The sequence below is a fragment of the Ranitomeya imitator genome, chromosome 4, assembly GCF_032444005.1.
Source record: "Ranitomeya imitator isolate aRanImi1 chromosome 4, aRanImi1.pri, whole genome shotgun sequence".
Classification (NCBI taxonomy): Eukaryota; Metazoa; Chordata; class Amphibia; order Anura; family Dendrobatidae; genus Ranitomeya; species Ranitomeya imitator.
Genome location: NC_091285.1, coordinates 313,275,105 through 313,296,056, shown reverse-complemented (window position 1 = coordinate 313,296,056; position 20,952 = coordinate 313,275,105). Strand labels below are relative to the sequence as shown.

The 20,952-nt window shown below is 46.3% G+C and overlaps 1 protein-coding gene across 1 annotated transcript in view; it reads left to right on the top strand.

The window, feature by feature from the left end:
- Window positions 1-20,952, top strand: part of ASZ1 (ankyrin repeat, SAM and basic leucine zipper domain containing 1) — a 276,440-nt gene that overhangs the window by 143,209 nt on the left and 112,279 nt on the right. The window contains exon 6 of the mRNA XM_069762334.1: window positions 8,980-9,114. Coding sequence (XP_069618435.1) covers window positions 8,980-9,114 — 135 coding nt within the window. The remainder of the gene's footprint in view (window positions 1-8,979; window positions 9,115-20,952) is intronic.

Here is a 20,952-nt window from a genome sequence, read left to right as displayed (position 1 = left end):
CTTTGCTTCTGTAATGAATATGCGCATACAGTTTTATGTCGTAGATTGTTAATAGCCGTATTGTTCTGTGCAAATACAGTGGACAGTATGTAGTTTCCTGTCCTTGATGGGAACCTTGCATTGAAATACACGATGAATTAAGAAAAAGAAAACCCTTACCCAGGCCTGTCCCAGTGTCCGAAAGAGCAAGCTACATACCTGTGGCTCCAGCCTTCAGGTAACTGGATGCGCCATTCACGGGTCCCATGTGGGCCTTGTGCATGTGCGGGTGGCATAGACAGATACAAGGCTTTCTTGAAACAACGCACACTCTCACCCTGCCCCACTCCCCAGGCCTGCTCTTCGTTATTCTTAGCGTTATGGAGGTGCCGGGAACCATATCCAGTGGCGTGTACCACTGACGTCACGGGCACAAGCTACGCTACCGAGTGACGTCATGGGGAGGAAAATGGCGGTGCCCTACGGGTCACACGGGGACGGCATGCCTCGGGGGGTGAGGGGTACAGGGCAGTGATTGAAGGAGGCGGTGGACCCAGAATATTGCACTGGCTTTCCCTTCTTAAAGGGACTCTGTCACCTGAATTTGGAGAGAACAATTTTCAGCCATAGAGGTGGGGTTTTCGGGTGTTTGATTCACCCTTTCCTTACCCGCCGGCTGCATGCTCGCTGCAATATTGGATTGAAGTTCATTCTCTGTCCTCCATAGTACACGCCTGCGCAATTCAAGATTGCCTTGTGTAGACATGTACTACGGAGGACAGAGAATGAACTTCAATCCAATATTGCAGCCAGCATGCAGCCAGCAGGTAACGAAAGGGTGAATGAAACACCAGAAAACCCCGCCTCTATGGCTGAAAATTGTTCCCTCCAAATTCAGGTGACAGAGTCCCTTTAAGGGAGAACAGTGGAGCAGAATGCTGCTCACGCTCTAGCTTACCTTGCCTGGTTTTCATGGAGTACCAGCGCTACCCTTTGAGGGGTGCTCAGAGATCCGTTAGATGAAAAAGTTGACGCGTATCTAAGGCACATATGGGAGGTCTGAAGCCAGTGATAGCTGGACCTTTTGTATCACCCGTTCCCTTATGCTTTGGCTTTCAACAGCTGAAAAGGAAAAGCTCTTAAGAGAGAAGATTTTGTCTAACCTGCCCTTTTTGTATGGAGCCACATCATTCCTAGTGGACACGTCCATTAACTCTGTGAGACTAGCGGCTAGGTCTGCCGGACTGTCAGCAAGAAGGGCCTTGTGCCTCAAGGACTGTCTGGGAAATCTACAATAAAAAAATACCTGTGCTTTATACCATGTGATGGCCAATTTTTGTTTGGGAAAAAGTTGGATGACATCCTAGAAAAGGCCGATGACAAGAAAAAGAGCTTTCCTGGATTTTCAGGGGATTCGAGGAAGACTTTTTTTCAGAGGAAAAAATTTAGTAGGAGTTGTCTTCTGGGGGAGAAAAGGAAGTGGGAATTTAAGAATAAAAAAAGAGACCGGATTCAAGTTCGAAGGTCCCTCCTCCACTTCCAAAAAATCCTCACAATGACACCAGTCCAGCAGTAGGGGAAGGCTTTCTCTTTTCATTCAGGCCTGGGTCCTGGATATTGTAAGAGAAGGCCTGAAAATAGAATTCTACCATCTACCATGTCAGTTTTTAGTAATAATCCCCATCAGAAGAACAGCTTGGGCTTAGTAGAGAAGCAGGTTCTATGCGAGATCTTGGACAAATAAAAAGGAAGGGAATTTTATTCCCCCCTCTTTTTGATAAAAAAAAAAAAAAAAAAATCAGATGCATCATTCAGATCCATCACCATTCTCAAGGGTCAGGGTCTCAATCGCTGGCTAAAAAAAAAATCATAGTCTGTGAATACAGCTATAAAACTTCACCACCACAATTGGTTTATAGTGATTGTCAATTTAAAGGATGCTTACTATTACATCCTGATTCATCCAGACCATTAGAAATACCTAAGAGTGGCCCTATGCATACAAGGAGAGATTGGGATAATTGTGGTAAATTTCTGCGCTGCTGAATTACTAGAATTCCAGAATAATTAATGATGTTCGTCCTTCGCTTTCGAAGATGACCATGACTTCAGGGTTAGAAGAGAATTAATAGTCATGGGTCCGGAGGTGGCTGATGAGTCCAATCCGGGCCCTGAAGGTTCGCCCACATACTTGACTTACGAAAGCAGATGTGGTCAGTACACCAGATTCTACTTGTGCCTTGCGTACAGCACGCTTTCTTTTTGCGTCACAGATTTTCCTATCTTCAGCTGCACATGCTCCTGAGGTGATCCTGCCCCGCCAACCTGGACGATCCAGTGCAAGCTCTTCCCATTCATTGGTGTTGACTTCCAGGCTTTTGAAAGACACCTTAAGGCAGTCTTTATAGCGCTTCTTCTGCCCCCCAACTGCTCGCTTTCCTTGGCACAGTTCTCCGTACAGCAGTTGTTTCGGTAGTCAGCTGTCAGGCATTCTGACCTCGTGTCCAGCCCACCTGGCTTGGACTTTCAGCAGGAGAGTGTAAACGCTGCAGAGCCCAGTTTGTTCCAGAATTGCCGTATCTGGGACATTGTCTTGCCATCTGATGTGGAGGAGTCTGCGGAGGCAACTCATGAGGAAATGATTAAGCTTTTTAGCATGCCGGCTGTACACTGTCCAGGTCTCGCTAGCATAGAGAAGTGTGGTGAGGACCACCGCGCAGTAGACCTTCAGCTTGGTGGTAAAGCTGAGTCCCCTTCGTTCCCAGACGTTCTTACGCAGTCTCCCGAAGGTGGCACTGGCTTTGGCGATTCTGTTATTAACCTCAGCGTCTATGGTTACTTCACGGGAAAGTGTGCTGCCTAAGTAGGTGAAGTTATCGACTGCTTTGAGGTTTTGCTCCTTCACCGTGATACGTGGCTCCTTGTACAGTTTTCCTGGAACCGGTTCATACATGACTTCAGTTTTTCTAATGTTGATCTCGAGACCAAAACTGTCACAGGCTTGCGAAAAACAGTCCATTTCATGCTGCATCTGCTGTTCCGTGCTAGCATTAAGTGCACAGTCATCAGCAAATAGTAATTCACGGATAACAGTCTCATGCACTTTCGTAACCGCCTTCAGGCGTTTTGGGTTGAATAGCTTGCCATCAGTCCAGTACCTAACCTGGATTCCATCTTCACAGTTGTTAAAGGCATCACTTAACATTGCAGAGAACAGCATACTGAACAGGGTTGGAGCAAGTACACAGCCTTGTTTTACGCCATTTGTTACTGGGAAAGCCTCAGATACGTCTCCATCGTTCAGAACCTTCACCATCATGCCATCATGGAACTGCCGGATGACTGAGATGGCACCTTTCTTAGCTAACGACGTGGGGTCATTTTGGTACACCTTATACCGTTGATATTTCTCTTCTAGGAGTGTCTTTATTTCCTCGTCGTTTTCATCGAACCAGTCTTGATTATTTCTGGTTGCTGATCCAAGATGCTCCAGAGCAGTATTATAAACAGCATCTCTCAGAATTGTCCACTGTTCCTCAACGCCAATCTCCTCTGCCTGTAGTATATTTAACAGTCTGCCATCAAGGTCATTGGCAAATTCCCTTGCAATTCTTTTATTTTGCAGCTGATAGATATTCAGCCTGTCGTTTTCTGCCCTTGGGGTCTCCTTGCAGGCAGGATGCGGAGCCTGCACTTAGACACAATGAGGCGATGGTCAGTCCAGCAGTCTGCACCGCACATGGCCCTTGTCACTCTAAAGTCCATCTCATCCCTTTTCCCGGCAATGATGTAATCAATGAGATGCCAATGCCTCGAGCGTGGGTGCATCCATGATGTCGTCTTGCGTGTGGGTAAGCGGAATAAAGTGTTGGTGATGACAAGGTCATGTGTGGCATACATCTTGAGGAGCAGCAGGCCATTACTGTTACACTTGCCAGTGCCGTGTCTCCCAATGACCCCTTCCCAGTTTTGATGGTCTGTTCCCACTCTGGCATTAAAGTCTCCAAGTATAATGAGCTTGTCTGCCTGTGGGATTGCTGAAATAAGTGTGTCAAGTTCATCATAGAACTTATCTTTAATGTCATCCGGATTAGTCATTGTGGGAGCATAGGCACTGATCAGAGTCGCGCGTTTCTTGTTTGTAAGTGGGAGCTGAAATGTCATCAGACGGTCGTTGACGCCCTCCGGAAGCCAGGTAAGTTTACGAGCAAGATGAGTTTTGATAGCAAATCCCACGCCTGCTTCTCATTTTTCAGTGCTGCCTCGACCACTCCAGAAGAATGTGTATCCACCACTATGCTCTGTCAATTGACCCTTGTCTGCCAGGCATGTTTCGCTGAGAGCTGCTATATCAACCTTGTAATGAGCTAGCTCCCGAGCAACCAATGCCGTTCTCTCTGGTCTGTCTGCCTTGGTATTATCCAGCAGAGTTCTCACATTCCATGTGCCAAGGTTGAGTACCATCATTTTCTTTTTTGTGTGTCGACCGCTGTATGGGAAACCCGTCTGCTGCGGTAGGCTGGCCAGGTGAAATGAAGCAGACTATGTTTGAGGCATCTTTTCTAGCCCCTTCCTCGATTGAGGTGAGCAGAGTGATCCTGAACAGGACTGCTCAGACACCCAGGAGTCTGCAGAACTCCACTGCTGCTTCGGTCCAGTAGAGAGCGACCATATGGCCTGGGCCTCCTGCATGCAGGTTCGTGACTACAGCTTCCAGTGACTCCACACCTGCTGCTTTGCCACTCTCACATCGCCACAGGACTTTTGATACGCAGTGGTTGAAGTCATGACTTGCGCTTGACTTAGATTAAAGGTACCTTCACACATAACGATATCGTTAACGATATCGTTGCTTTTTGTGACGTAGCAACGATATCGTTAAGGAAATCGTTATGTGCGACAGCGACCAACGATCAGGCCCCTGCTGGGAGATCGTTGGTCGCTGAACAAAGTCCAGAACTTTATTTCGTCGCTGGATCTCCCGTGGACATCGCTGGATCGGCGTGTGTGACCCCGATCCAGCGATGTCTTCACTGGTAACCAGGGTAAACATCGGGTTACTAAGCGCAGGGCCGCGCTTAGTAACCCGATGTTTACCCTGGTTACCAGCGTAAAAGTAAAAAAAAAAAAACACTACATACTTACCTACCGCTGTATGTCACCGGCGCTGTGCTCTGCACTCCACCTGTACTGGCTGTCAGCGTCGGCCAGCCGGAAAGCACAGCGGTGACGTCACCGCTCTGCTTTCCGGCCGCTGTGCTCACAGCCAGTACAGGAGGAGTGCAGAGAAGCTGAGTGCCTAGGCACTGCTCCTGATAGCCATTTTCCTACTCCACACTGATGAGGGGCAAAAACCCCGAAACAGCTGTCTGTGGATGGATACCATGCTTGGCATAGGTGGTTTTCCTTTATTGGATGTTTTCCTTTATTGGATGCTGCCCTTCCCTTGGTTGTTCCTTCCCGGGGAAAGGCCTGGCTATTCACTGCCTGCGTTGAGAAACACGTGATGGTGTCTCCGCAACTCCTCTACTTGCATTTGCATATTTGGGGACAGTGTTCTGGATCACTGCGTTGAGAAACACGTGATGGTGTCTCCGCGGTGTTGGATGTTTTGGTCTCCACGAAGTCAATCATCCGTGCCTTTATAGCAGCTGTCATTGACACCTTGCCCCAGGCTTAAGGTACCGTCACATTTAGCGACGCTGCAGCGATCTAGACAACGATCCCGATCGCTGCAGCGTCGCTGTGTGGTCGCTGGAGAGCTGTCACACAGACAGCTATCCAGCGACCAACTATGCGAAGTCCCCTGGTAACCAGGGTAAACATCGGGTTACTAAGCGCAGGGCCGCGCTTAGTAACCCGATGTTTACCCTGGTTACCAGCATAAACGTAAAAAAAAAAAAACACTACATACTTACATTCCGGTGTCTGTCCCCCGGCGCTGTGCTTCTCTGCACTGACTGTGAGCGCCAGCCGGAATGCACAGCGGTGACGTCACCGCTGTGCTCTGCTTTCCAGCCGGTGCTTACACAGTGCAGAGAAGCACAGCGCCGGGGGACAGACACCGGAATGTGAGTATGTAGTGTTTGTTTGTTTTTTACGTTTACGCTGGTAACCAGGGTAAACATCGGGTTACTAAGCGCGGCCCTGCGCTTAGTAACCCGATGTTTACCCTGGTTACCAGTGAAGACATCGCTGAATCGGCGTCACACACGCCGATTCAGCGATGTCTGCGGGAGTCCAGCGACGAAATAAAGTTCTGGACTTTCTGCTCCGACCAACGATGGCACAGCAGGATCCTGATCGCTGCTGCCTGTCAAACTCAACGATATCGCTAGCCAGGACGCTGCAACGTCACGGATTGCTAGCGATATCGTTCAGTGTGAAGGTACCTTTTAGTAATAAAAGGTGTCAGCTCAACACCCTCATTACTAAGCCGATAGTTAACACAGACACACACACATATTGTCAACAGCCTATGTAGGAGTGTTAACAGAACGAACGTACATGGGCTGTAACCAGGCAGCAACTGTTAAATTTGAAGGAAAAAAAATGTAATAACCAGCAGAGGGAAAGTCTACAGCTGAGGGCTGATGTTAATATTCTTGGAAGGATCCAATAGCCATAAAGTTTCTCAGGCTATTAATATCAGCTCACAGCTGTTTGCTTAGCCTTTACTGGCTACTTTACAGGGGGACCCCAGAAAAAAAAACAGCTATCGCAACCCCAGGGTCGGTAAAAATCAACCCGAATCATGTTCTCTGGGGTCTCTGCTACCCTGGCAGCTGAGAACCCAGAGAAATTCTGACTCTGGGGGCGCTATACACTTTTCCACAGCGCTGTTAAAAAGCGGCGCTCTGGTTTAAGTACCCTTAATTGCCACCGCGAAAAGGCGGGCATATCGGCAGTCGTTAAGGGGTTAATATTTAATTCATTTCTGAGTTAACGATCTGCTTGTGCTTTGGGGGGGGGGTGTCTTCATGTGGTGCTCTGATTAGTCATTAACCAGTATGGCTCCTGACAGGTCACCGATCTATCAATATATATATACATATATTTCACAGCATTAGATTGCGGCAACTGAACACACTGGTCTTCCTCCGACCAGTTGTCTTGTGAACGCACAGTTCATATAACACAATAAGCACCAACAGTCTGTGGTGGTACCTAACTGGAGCTCCTGCTCCACCTGCTGACTTCTTGTCAGTCCTATGTCCCTGGGAAAGCTGTCTTATGGGGATCACCAACTTGCCTGATAGGCATACTTCAGTCGGTTCCAGACCCACTGAAGGACGGTAGCTTCCCCAACACAGCAGCCATCACCGGCCACTCAGGTCCTTGGTCTTACCTCGTGCTCTTAAGGGATTCGGTCCACACACACAGGACCTCCCAACACAGAGGCCACTCAGGACTACGGCCTCACCAGGTGCTCTTCAGGGATCCGGTCCACACTCTGGACCTCCCAACACTCAGGCTTTTCCTCTCACAGGACCTTCCAGCCCAGAACCATTCATGTCCATAGACAGGAACCATGTGACCCACACTCTGGTCACATTATCAAGCTGTAACCACTCCCATAGATGGGTGGTGTGTGTGTGTGTGGCTAGTCCGACCCACCCAGCTCTCAAACTAGCCCTGCTAGCCTCCCTCTAAAACAACACAATTACTTGTGGGAGTACAGGTCCCAGAACAACCTTACTTCAGGCTGACAGTGCAGAGCAGGAACTCTATCTCCCCTTTTCCAGGCTGGAGGCAACCTGATATCATGTGTAATGTGCAGTTAATATTTTTTTTTATAGTATACATTAATTCATAAAAAATCAATCTGAAAATGGCGCAGACACTGACGGCGCCATCTTGCAAGAGAAAAAACAAAATTTCCCTTAAGGTGGTGCCGCCAGCGTCTGCGCAGTAGCAGGTATCGGCTACCGATAGCTGCCACTGCGAAGGTGCCGGCGGCACCATGTCTGAGAAGATTTTTTTTTTCTCTAGCAAGATGGCCGCGTCTGCGCAGTAGCAGCTATTGGCGATTGCCGACAACTGCTATTGCGCATGCTATTGCGCATGCCACGGCAGCACCATCTTGGAGGAGGATTTTTTTTTCGCTAGCAAGATGGTGCTGCTGGCGCCTGCGCAGTAACAGCTATCGGATCGCTGATGGCTTCTGCTGCCCAGGCCGGGGTAATTTTTAGGCTGAATTTTTTTTTAAGAACTAATGTATGCCATAAATAAAAATTAAATGCACATAACACATGCTATCAGACTGCAGAACAGGAGCTGGCGCCTTCCTGCAGAAGGGGATTTTTTTTCAATATACTGTATGTAGAATATTCATTATGTAAACTAGGGGCCAGGTCACTGAATGGATCAATGACCTGTCAGAAGCCTTACTGATGAATACCTAATCAGAGCAACACCTAAAGATCCTCCGCACAGGTCGCCCTGAAACATGAGCATATCATTAACTCAAAACTGAAAATAAAGAGTAAACAACCACAAGATTTCATTAACCCAGGTATCATTTTATTCAGTATAACGGCGCCGACCTGACACTGTCTGTAGGTTACTCAGCACAATCCTGCTGACAGGTTCGATTTAATAGCCCTCTCTGTCTGTACTTCTACACATACTGGTTGATTACCGGTTCATGGCAGCATTGCATGAACACTAAATCACATTGATGACTGGACCGTACAAGACAAACAATTGTTACTGTCCACCTGTCATGTTTCCTCTATTTTCTCATAGATTGTATGCTTGCGAGAGGGCCCTTACGCGTCTTATGTGTTGATTTGTGTGATTGTTATTCTGTAATGTCTTTTTATTGTCTGTACAAGTCTCCTCTAAAATGTGAAGTGCTGCAAAATATATTCGCGCTATAGAAATAAAATTATTATTCAGGTTGTCCAGTTGTGCCTTTAAGCATCTGCTAACAGGTTGAGTCCGCACCACGCACTGGGATTACTGTGAGTGATTTATCTTCCATCTTGTTCCATGTAGGGCTTGATATGGGCTGCTCATAGTGGACATAAGAACACCGTTTTGAAACTGCTGGAACTGGGAGCTGACATAAGGCTGTCAACCAAAACTGGAAATACAGCTGCTGATATTGCGAGAGAGAATAATCATTTAGAGGTATTTGTTCAAAACGAAATTCTAATGCTTGATATAGTAAATACTTAAAGGGAATCTGTCATGTGAAAAACAGCGATTAAACTGCAGATATGGGGTTAATCTGCAGATCAATAGCGTTCTGAAGGCATGTGGCCGCCACACTGAAAGCCCAGCTGCTAGGAGGAAATTCACTTTATTCCTCTTAGCAGTCTTTGTCTGCGGGTTAATGGTGTTTTTTTCACATGACCGTTCCCTTTAATAATTCTTATTATTATAGATCATGCTTATTAATTATTGTTGAGCAAAAAGATTAACAGGACACTGGTCCAGTTGTCAAATCCTACTTTTTAGGTTCAGGACCAGACCCATTTGAGCCACCTCCTACATGCAGGCTTACTAATCAGAAGTAGCGTCAGTGATGCTAGAAGGCAAGAGAGAATCGGGGTATGTGCACACGTTCAGGATTTCTTGCAGAAATTTCCTGACAAAAAAACGGACATTTCTGCCTGAAATCTGCACGCCTTTTTTTCCGGAGCTTTCCCAATGCATTAAATAGCGGGAAAAATACGAAAAATTAATGAACATGCTGCTTTTTTTTTTTTACCACGATGCTTTTTTTTCGCGGAAAAAAACGCATCATGTGCCCAAAAATTGCGGAATGCATTCTAAATGATAGGATGCATATGTATGCGCTTTTTTTATGTTTTTATCGCAAAAAAAGGCGAAAAATCATGAACGTGTGCACATACCCTCAGGGCACTTGTCCAGCTACCATGGTCTAGTGACATGGCTACTAGACTCGACTCCTTCACATGTTTTTGTTGAGCTTTTTTACATTTTTGCCGCAGCTAGTTAAGTGCATTTTTCCAATCTGACTTGTTCCTTTATACGGTTATTCAAATACTTATATATATCACAGTATTGCTGAGATTGTTTTTTTTTTTCATTGTGCTTTAAATTGATGGAAAATTTAGGTTGATATTTTTTGCAAGCCAAATCTCAAATTGAGATTCTGGTTTTGGCTTTTATCCTAAGTCATGTGACAACGCTAGTTAAAAGGTCGACATTAACTCTAGTGCCACCTATAGGAAGTAGCAATCCTAGAAGTCATAGTCCTCTTTCTCTCTGAAGAGACAATTTGCATATTTCCCTGAGGTGCATTGTGGCTTAAGTCTCTTGGCATGCTTGACATGTCACTCTCTGCAAGGAGAAACGATACCCCTTGCATCCCACATTTATTTATGAAAGTTGCCAATTTTCAAACTTTTGTATTTCTGACTTTAAATCAGATGTCTTTTACGCCTAATTTTTCAAACTTTTTTAAGAGGTTAAAAACTTAGTTTAGTGACATTTTTTCATATTTTCAAAGACATTTTTAGGTTTTTATTTTCTTTATTGGGCCATTTTAAATTTCAAGTGTTTTTGAGGGGCTTATATATCAGAAGACCACAAAAACTGACAACCATTATCAGGTGCTTCAGAGTAATTAGCATAAAGTGGAATGGGTAAAGAAACTTACCGTATATACTCGAGTATAAGCCGACCCCCCTAAGTTTGCCACAAAAAACTGGGAAAACTTATTGACTCGAGTATAAGCCTAGGGTGGAAAATGCAGCAGCTACCGGTGAATTTCAAAAATAAAAATAGATGCTCCATACCGTTCATTATTGCCCCATAAGATGCTCCATATAAAGCTGTGCCACATATAATGCTGCATACCGTTCATTATTGCCCCATAGATGCTCTGTATAAAGCTGTGCCACATATAATGCTCCATATTGTTCATTATTGCCCCATAGATGTGCCATAGAAAGCTCTGCCATATAGTGCTCTGCACCATTCATTATGGTCCCATAGATGTGCTATAGAAAGCTCTGCCATATAGTGCTCTGCACCGTTCATTATTGCCCCATAGCTGTGCCATATAGTGCTCTGCACCGCTCATTATTGCCCCATAGCTGCCATATAGTGCTCTGCGCCGTTCATTATTGCCCCATAGCTGTGCCATATAGTGCTCTGCGCTGTTCATTATTGCCCCTTAGCTGCCATATAGTGCTCTGCACCGTTCATTATTGCCCCATAGCTGCCATATAGTGCTCTGCACCGCTCATTATTGCCCCATAGCTGCCATATAGTGCTCTGCGCCGTTCATTATTGCCCCATAGCTGCCATATAGTGCTCTGCGCCGTTCATTATTGCCCCATAGATGTGCCATATAGTGCTCTGCACCGTTCATTCCTGCCCCATAGCTGTGCCATATAGTGCTCTGCACCGTTCATTATTGCCCCATAGCTGCCATATAGTGCTCTGCACCGCTCATTATTGTCCCATAGCTGCCATATAGTGCTCTGCACCGCTCATTATTGCCCCATAGCTGTGCCATATAGTGCTCTGCGCCGTTCATTATTGCCCCATAGCTGTGCCATATAGTGCTCTGCGCCGTTCATTATTGCCCCATAGCTGCCATATAGTGCTCTGCGCCATTCATTATTGCCCCATAGCTGCCATATAGTGCTCTGCGCCGTTCATTATTGCCCCATAGCTGTGCCATGTAGTGCTCTGCGCCGTTCATTATTGCCCCATAGCTGCCATATAGTGCTCTGCACCGTTCAGTATTGCCCCATAGCTGCCATATAGTGCTCTGTGTCGTTCATTATTGCCCCATAGCTGCCATATAGTGCTCTGCACTGTTCATTATTGCCCCATAGCTGTGCCATAGAAAGCTGTGCCATTGCTGCTGCTGCTGCAATTAAAAAAAAAAAAATGCCATACTCGCCTTTCTTGCTTGCAGCTCCCAGCGTCCGGTCCCGGCTTCTCTCTGCACTGACTGATCAGGCAGAGGGCGGCGCGCACACTATATGCGTCATCGCGCCCTCTGACCAGAACAGTCAGTGCAAGAGGACGCGAAGACAGAGCGGCGCCCGGCGGGTGGAACGCGGACAGGTGAATATTACATACTTACCTAGTCCCGGCGATCCTGGCGCTCCCCCTGCCTGTCACACGGTCTTCGGTGCCGCAGCCTCTTCCCCTGTTCAGCGGTCACGTGGGACCGCTGATTAGAGAAATGAATATGCGGCTCCACCCCTATGGGAGGTGGAGCCGCATATTCATTTCTCTAATCAGCGGTCCCACGTGACCGCTGAACAGGGGAAGAGCTGCAGCACCGAAGACCGTGTGACAGGCAGGGGGAGCGCCAGGATCGCCGGGACTAGGTAAGTATGCCTCAGCGCCCTCTCCCCCTCACCTGCCGACCCTGCCACCCACCGTGACTCGAGTATAAGCCGAGAGGGGCACTTTCAGCCCAAAAATTAAAGATAAAAATGAGACCCTTCTATTCAGCTGCCTCACCTGCCCTCCCCTGACTGCACCTTACTGGAGGTCATGCTGCCCCCTCTTTTACCCCAGACCCGCGTGCAGGTGCTCAGCCAGAACTTCCCTAGAATGGGCCCCTTTTCTGAAGATAATACCCCCATATACATCACACACAATACCGCCATATACTTCTCACAGTCATATAGCTCACCCATAATACCGCCACATACATCACCCATAATACCGCCATATACTTCTCACACAATACCGCCATATACTTCTCACATACCGTCATATAGATCACCCACAATACCACCATGTAGATCACACATAAAACCACCATATAATTCTCACATACTACTGCCACATAATCACACATAATCCCACAGTATAGTTCTCATATAATACCGTCATATAGTTTTCACATCATTCCACAATACTGATCAAACATAATGCCATCAAATAGATCACATATAATACCGTCATATAGATCACACAATGCCATAATACAGATCACACATAATACTTGGCAGCATCATGTGTGATCTATATGGCAATATTATGTAATATATATGGCGGTATGTGTGGTCTTTATGGGAGTATTATGTGATAAATATATATGGCGGCATTATATGTGATCCATATGGCATTGTGCTGGTCTAGGGGGGGTCACAGAGATATATGGTGGAAGGAGCAGGGTGACAGGAGCACAGAGTATTTCAGGAGAGCAGTGTGCTGGTCTATGGGGGAGTGTGCTCATTCAACTGTATACTTAGCCTTTACTGGCTATTAAAATGGGGGACCCCCAAAAAAAATAAAAGGTGTTGGGTCCCCCTATAATTAATAACCAGTAAATGCTATGCAGACTGCTGCGGGCTGACATTAATAGCTTAGGAATGGGCCATGGATATGGTCCCCCCACATCAGCTCTCAGCCGCCTATTAGATGCGCCTTTTCTGGCGCTTTGCCTGGCAATTCCCACTTGCTCTGTAGCGGTAGCAAGTGGGGTTCATATTTGGGGGGTTGATGTCACCTTTGTGTTGTCCGGTGACATCAAGCCCACGGCTTAGTAATTCAGAGGAGTCTTTAAGACACCCATCCATTACTAATCATGTAGTTGTATTGTAAATAAAGACACAACCAGAATAAAGTCCTTTATTAATCTTAATTAAACCGTACTTACCGAACGCATAATCCCCGAATCCCTCGTCTACTGCAACAAAAATAATAAACCACAATGGAGAAAGACATGTAGGGGGAGAGGAGTGCATAGGAGGGAGAGTAAGCCATGGAGAGACATGCAGGGGGAGAGGAGTGCATAGGAGGGAGAGTGACCCATGCTGAGAGAGGAGTGTATAGGAGAGGATTAGATACGGACTGCTGAGCTGTGTATCTAATACTTTCCTGTGTATTTAAACCTGTCCTGTGTATCTAATCCTGTCATGTGTGATACTGAATACTGAGCCGTGTATCTAATCCTGTCCTGTGTGATACTGACTGCTGAGCCGTGTATCTAATCCTGTATCGTGTGATACTGACTACTGAGCCGTGTATCTAATCCTGTCCTGTGTGATACTGACTGCGGAGCCGTGTATCTAATCCTATCTTGTGTGATACTGTCTGCTACACAGGAGAGGATTAGATACCCAGGACAGGATTAGATACACAACTCACCAGTCAGTATCACACAGGACAGGATTAGATACACAGGACAAGATTAGATACACAGGACAGAGGTAGCAGTGGTAGGTGGTATATAGAGGCAGGTAACAGTGGTAGGTGGTATATATAGGAGCAGGTAGCATTGGTATATATAGGGGCAGGTAGCAGTGGTATATAGGGGCAGGTAGCAGTGGTAGGTGGTATATAGAGGCAGGTAGCAGTGGTAGGTGGTATATATAGGAGCAGGTAGCATTGGTATATATAGGGGCAGGTAGCAGTGGTATATAGGGGCAGGTAGCAGTGGTAGGTGGTATATAGAGGCAGGTAGCAGTGGTAGGTGGTATATATAGGAGCAGGTAGCAGTGGTATATATAGGGGCAGGTAGCAGTGGTGTATATAGGGGCATGTAGCAGTGGTAGGTGGTATATAGAGGCAGGTAGCAGTGGTAGGTGGTATATATAGGGGCAGGTAGCAGTGGTATGTGGTATATAGAGGCAGGTAGCAGTGGTAGGTGGTATATATAGGGGCAGTTAGCAGTGGAAGGTGGTATATAGAGGCAGGTAGCAGTGGTAGGTGGTATATATAGGGGCAGGTAGCAGTGGTAGGTGGTATATATATAGGGGCAGGTAACAGTGGTAGGTGGTATATAGGGGCAGCTAGCAGTGGTAGGTGGTATATATAGGGGCAGATAGCAGTGGTAGGTGGTATATATAGGGGCATGTAGCAGTGGTAGGTGGTATATAGAGGCAGGTAGCAGTGGTATGTGGTATAGGGGCAGGTAGCAGTGGTATGTGGTATATAGAGGCAGGTAGCAGTGGTAGGTGGTATATATAGGGGCAGTTAGCAGTGGTATATAGAGGCAGGTAGCAGTGGTAGGTGGTATATATAGGGGCTGGTAGCAGTGGTAGGTGGTATATATATATAGGGGCAGGTAACAGTGGTAGGTGGTATATAGGGGCAGCTAGCAGTGGTAGGTGGTATATATAGGGGCAGATAGCAGTGGTAGGTGGTATATATAGGGGCAGGTAGCAGTGGTAGGTGGTATATAGGGGCAGGTAGCAGTGGTAGGTGGTATATAGGGGCAGCTAGCAGTGGTGGGTGGTATATATAGGGGCAGGTAGCAGTGGCAGGTGGTATATAGGGGCAGGTAGCAGTGGTAGGTGGTATATATAGGGGCATGTAGCAGTGGTAGGTGGTATATAGAGGCAGGTAGCAGTGGTAGGTGGTATATATAGGGGCAGTTAGTGGTAGGTGGTATATAGAGGCAGGTAGCAGTGGTAGGTGGTATATATAGGGGCAGGTAGCAGTGGTAGGTGGTATATATATAGGGGCAGGTAACAGTGGTAGGTGGTATATAGGAGCAGCTAGCAGTGGTAGGTGGTATATATAGGGGCAGATAGCAGTGGTAGGTAGTATATATAGGGGCATGTAGCAGTGGTATGTGGTATATAGAGGTAGGTGGTATATATAGGGGCAGTTAGCAGTGGTAGGTGGTATATAGAGGCAGGTAGCAGTGGTAGGTGGTATATATAGGGGCAGGTAGCAGTGGTAGGTGGTATATAAAGGCAGGTAGCAGTGGTAGGTGGTATATATGGGGGCAGGTAGCAGTGGTAGTTGGTATATATAGGGGAAGGTAGCAGTGGTAGGTGGTATATATAGGGGCAGTTAGCAGTGGTAGGTGGTATATAGGGGCAGGTAGCAGTGGTAGGTGCATAATAGAAAACAAAACAAACCATGTACTTACCTTCCCTCCTCTCCCAGGAAGTGCTGCATCCTGTTCAGGGCAGAGCAGTATGACACTCTCCCTGCTTTGCTTTGAACAGGTCGGCAGTGATTGCAGCCTATACTGTAATACTAAGTGCAGGCTCCAATCACCGCTCCCCGCTGCAGATATTTACCCCAGACCCTCTCTTCCCAGCAGCAGCAGCTGCAGCAGCTTCTCCCTGGCAGCTCCTGCCATCGCACGCACTGAGCTGTGTGTGCGATGTTAGAGGAAAATAAAGCCCACTGCTTTGGGCTACAACAAAATGGCCGCCATCTCCTCCCACAGCTGTGACCTAGCAGCCCAGTGGGCGTGCCCAGGTCTCAGCTAAGAGGCAGGAGGAGCGGCCTCAATGTAAGGGATGCTGTCGGAGTCCGACCGCAGTCTCTTATGCCCATGGCTGCTGTAAGTGAGGTGTGCAAGTGTCGTGCCAAGACACTTAGACCCCCACTAACGAAAATGGCAGCCTCCAGTGGCAAAAATAAAAGGGGATAAATACAAAAATCTAAAAGTAGTTGATTTAATTTTGTATTGAAAATAATTGATTATATAATCAATAATTATTAATACAAAACTAAAATCACGGCACCTTCCCTTTAATAGTTGGCTGTCTACAAATATCTGAAGGGATGTCACAATATAGAGGGATCATCCTTATTCTCATTTGTACATGGAAACAGGACAAGCCATGGGATGAAACTGAAAAGGAGAAGATACGGATTACATATTCGAAAAAAACTTTTTGACAGTGAGGGTGATCAATGAGTGGAACAGGCTGCCACGAGAGGTGTTGAGTTCTCCTTCAATCGAAGTCTTCAAACAGAGGCTGAAGAGACATCTGACTGAGATGGTTTAGTGAATCCTGCATTGCGCAGAGGGTTGGACATGATGACCCTTGAGGTCCCTTCCAACTCTTAACATTCTATAATTTGATTGACAAGTCTCTTTGGAAGCTGCACAGGACTAGTCAGGTCTCTCCCTAAACTTTGCAGCCAGCTTTTCAAACTATTTTTCAAAGAGACATACCTGGCTTTAATTGTGCATCAACTCTATGCAGCATAAATCTAATGACCTGTTACTTTAACTACCTAGCCCTTCTTACAAGTGCCATTTGCAGAAACCTTTGAAGTATCAGAGCAGCAGAAACTCCCCAAAAATGACATCCCACTGTTGTTTTCCAGAAATAAGCACAGTAGTCGTTGCATATTGAAAATTGAAAATATTCCTTCGTTAGTACCCAATGCATTGTGTGCAGTGTGTATTTTGGACACGCTCAACAAACCCCAGCTTACAGCAGCTTTATCTTTTATACAGATCGGGTACGGCTGACACTGAGAGTTCACAGACTTCAGCCTGTATGAAAGTTTAAACTACTGTACTAACTTTCTGAACCTTTAAGGTACCGTCACATTAAGCGACGCTGCAGCGATCTAGACAACGATGCAGATCGCTGCAGCGTCGCTGTTTGGTCGCTGGAGAGCTGTCTGTGTGACCAACGATCCCGAAGTCCCCAGGTAACCAGGGTAAACATCAGGTTACTAAGCGCAGGGCCGCGCTTAGTAACCCGATGTTTACCCTGGTTACCATTGTAAAAGTAAAAAAAAAAACACTACATACTTACATTCCTGTCGCGTCCCCCGGCCTCAGCTTCCCTGCACTGTGTAAGCACGCTGGCCGGAAAGCAGAGCAGTGACGTCACCGCTGTGCTTTGCTTTACGGCCGGCCGGCGCTGACACTGGGGGACGCAGGGAAGCTGAGGAAGGTGACAGGAATGTAAGTATGTAGTGTTTTTTTTTTACTTTTACAATGGTAACCAGGGTAAACATCGGGTTACTAAGCGCGGCCCTGCGTTAACGATATCGTTGTGTGACTGTACTTTTACAGAGCAACCACAGGCACTATTAGGGTATGTTTCCACGGTCAGGAAACGCTGCAGGTTTGCGTTGTTGTTGTTGTTCATCCTTCGTTTTCGAAGATGACCATGACTTCAGGGTTAGAAGAGAATTAGTAGTTATGGGTCCGGAGGCGGCTGATGAGTCCAATCCGGGCCCTGAAGGTTCGCCCACATACTTGACATAAGGAAGCAGATGTGTTCAGTACACCAGATTCTACTTGTGCCTTGCGTACAGCGCGCTTTCTTTTTGTGTCAAAGATTTTCCTATCTTCATCTGCACGTGCTCCTGAGGTGATCCTGCCCCACCAATCTCGACAATCCAGGGCAAGCTCTTCCCATTCATTGGTGTTGACTTCCAGGTTTTTGAGAGACACCTTAAGGCAGTCTTTATAGCGCTTCTGCCCCCCAACTGCTCTCTTTCCTTGTCACAGTTCTCCGTACAGCAGTTGTTTTGGTAGTCGGCTGTCAGGCATTCTAACCACGAGTCTGCGGAGGCAACTCATGTGGAAATGATTAGCATGCCGGCTGTAGACTGTCCAGGTGTCGCTAGCATAGAGAAGTGTGGTGAGGACCACCGCACAGTAGACCCTCAGCTTGGTGGTATGGCTGAGTCCCCTTTGTTCCCAGACGTTCTTACGCAGTCTCCTGAATGCTGCACTAGCTTTGGCGATTCTGTTATTAACCTCAGCATCTATGGTTACTTCACGGGATAGTGTGCTGCCTAAGTAGGTGAAGTTATCAAATGATTTGAGGTTTTGCTCCTTCACCGTGATACGTGGCTCCTTGTACAGTTTTCCTGGAACCGGTGGTACATGACTTCAGTTTTTCTAATGTTGATCTCGAGACCAAAACTGTCGCAAGCTTGTGAAAAACAGTCCATTTCATGCTGCGTCTGCTGTTTTGTGCTAGCATTAAGTGCACAGTCATCAGCAAATAATAATTCACGGATAACAGTCTCATGCATTTTCGTAACCGCCTTCAGGCGTTTTGGGTTGAATAGCTTGCTATCAGTCCTGTAGCTAAACCTGGATTCCATCTTCACATTTGTTAAAGGCATCACTTAACATTGCAGAGAATAGCATACTGAACAGGGTTGGAGCAAGCGCACAGCCTTGTTTTACGCCGTTTGTTACTGGGAAAGCCTCAGATTCATCTCCATCGTTCAGAACCTTGACCATCATGCCATCATGGAACTGCCGGACGACTGAGATGAACTTGCTCGGGCAGACAAATTTTGCCATGATCTTCCACAGACCGTCTCTACTGACTGTGTCAAAAGCTTTGGTCAAATCAACAAAAGTTACACAAAGGTCACGGTGTTGCTCCTGGCACTTTTCCTGTAGTTGATGTGCTGAAAAGACCATATCTACTGTTCCACATTTAGCACGGAAACCACACTGGCTTCCGGGTAATAGTCCTAGCTCAAGGTGATGTAAAAGGCGGTTGAGCAAGAGATGAGCCAATATCTTGCATGCAGTGGACGGAAGGGAGATGCCTCGATGGTTGTCACAAGATTGGCGATTACCTTTCCTCTTGTATATGTGAATTATGCTGGCATCTTTCATCTGTTGCAGAACTTGTTCCTTTGTCCACATATATTGGAATAGTTTGGTCACCGTTTGCATCAGGACAGGGCTGCCAGCTTTACAGTTGTGGCCAAAAGTATTGACACCCCTGCAATTCTGTCAGATAATACTCAGTTTCTTCCTGAAAATGATTGCAAACACAAATTCTTTGGTATTATTATCTTCATTTAATTTGTCTTAAATGAAAAAACACAAAAGAGAATGAAGCAAAAAGTAAAACATTGATCATTTCACACACAACTCCAAAAATGGGCCAGACAAAAGTATTGGCACCCTCAGCCTAATACTTGTTTGCACAACCTTTATCCCAAATAACTGCGACCAACCGCTTCCGGTAACCATCAATGAGTTTCTTACAATGCTCTGCTGGAATTTTAGACCATTCTTCTTTGGCAAACTGCTCCAGATCCCTGATATTTGAAGGGTGTCTTCTCCAAACTGCCATTTTTAGATCTCTCCACAGGTGTTCTATGGGATTCAGGTCTGGACTCATTGCTGGCCACCTTAGAAGTCTCCAGTGCTTTCTCTCAAACCATTTTCTAGTGCTTTTTGAAGTGTGTTTTGGGTCATTGTCCTGCTGGAAGACCCATGACCTCTGAAGGAGACCCAGATTTCTCACACTGGGCCCTACATTATGCTGCAAAATTTGTTGGTAGTCTTCAGACTTTATAACTCCATGCACACGGTCAAGCAGTCCAGTGCCAGAGGCAGCAAAGCAACCCCAAAACCTCAGGGAACCTCTGCCATGTTTGACTTTAGGGATCGTGTTCTTTTCTGTTGATGCCTTTGCCCAAAAAGCTCTACTTTTGTCTCATCTGACCAGAGAACATTCTTCCAAAACGTTTTAGACTTTTTCAGGTAAGTTTTGGCAAACTCCAGCCTGACTTTTTTATGTCTCGGGGTAAGAAGTGGGGTTTTCCTGGGTCTCCTACCATACAGTCCCTTTTCATTCAGACGCCGACGGATAGTACGGGTTGACACTGTTGTACCCTCGGACTACAGGGCAGCTTGAACTTGTTTGGATGTTAGTCGAGGTTCTTTATGTAACATCCACACAATCTTGCGTTGAAATCTCTTGTCAATTTTTCTTTTCCGTCCACATTTAGGGAGGTTAGCCACAGTGCCATGGGCTTTAAACATCTTGATGACACTGCGCACGGCAGACACGGGAACATTCAGGTCTTTGGAGATGGACTTGTAGCATTGAGATTGCTCATACTTCCTTACAATTTGGTTTCTCAAGTCCTCAGACAGTTCTTTGGTCTTCTTTCTTTTCTCCATGCTCAATGTGGTACACACAAGGACACAGGACAGAGGTTGAGTCAACTTTAATCCATGTCAACTGGCTGCAAGTGTGATTTAGTTATTGCCAACACCTGTTAGGTGCCACAGGTAAGTAACAGGTGCTGTAAATTACACAAATTAGAGAAGATCACATGATTTTTCGAACAGTGCCAATACTTTTGTCCACCCCCTTTTTTATGTTGGGTGTGGAATTATATCCAATTTGTTATGGAAATTTGGGTTGGATAAATCTACCCGTGTGTGCTGCGGCCGCTCCCAATTATTATTTCTGAGCCCTTAAAGAATGAGTCTGACACGTGGTGACAGCTTGACATTCAATCAAATTAAATAAATAGGGC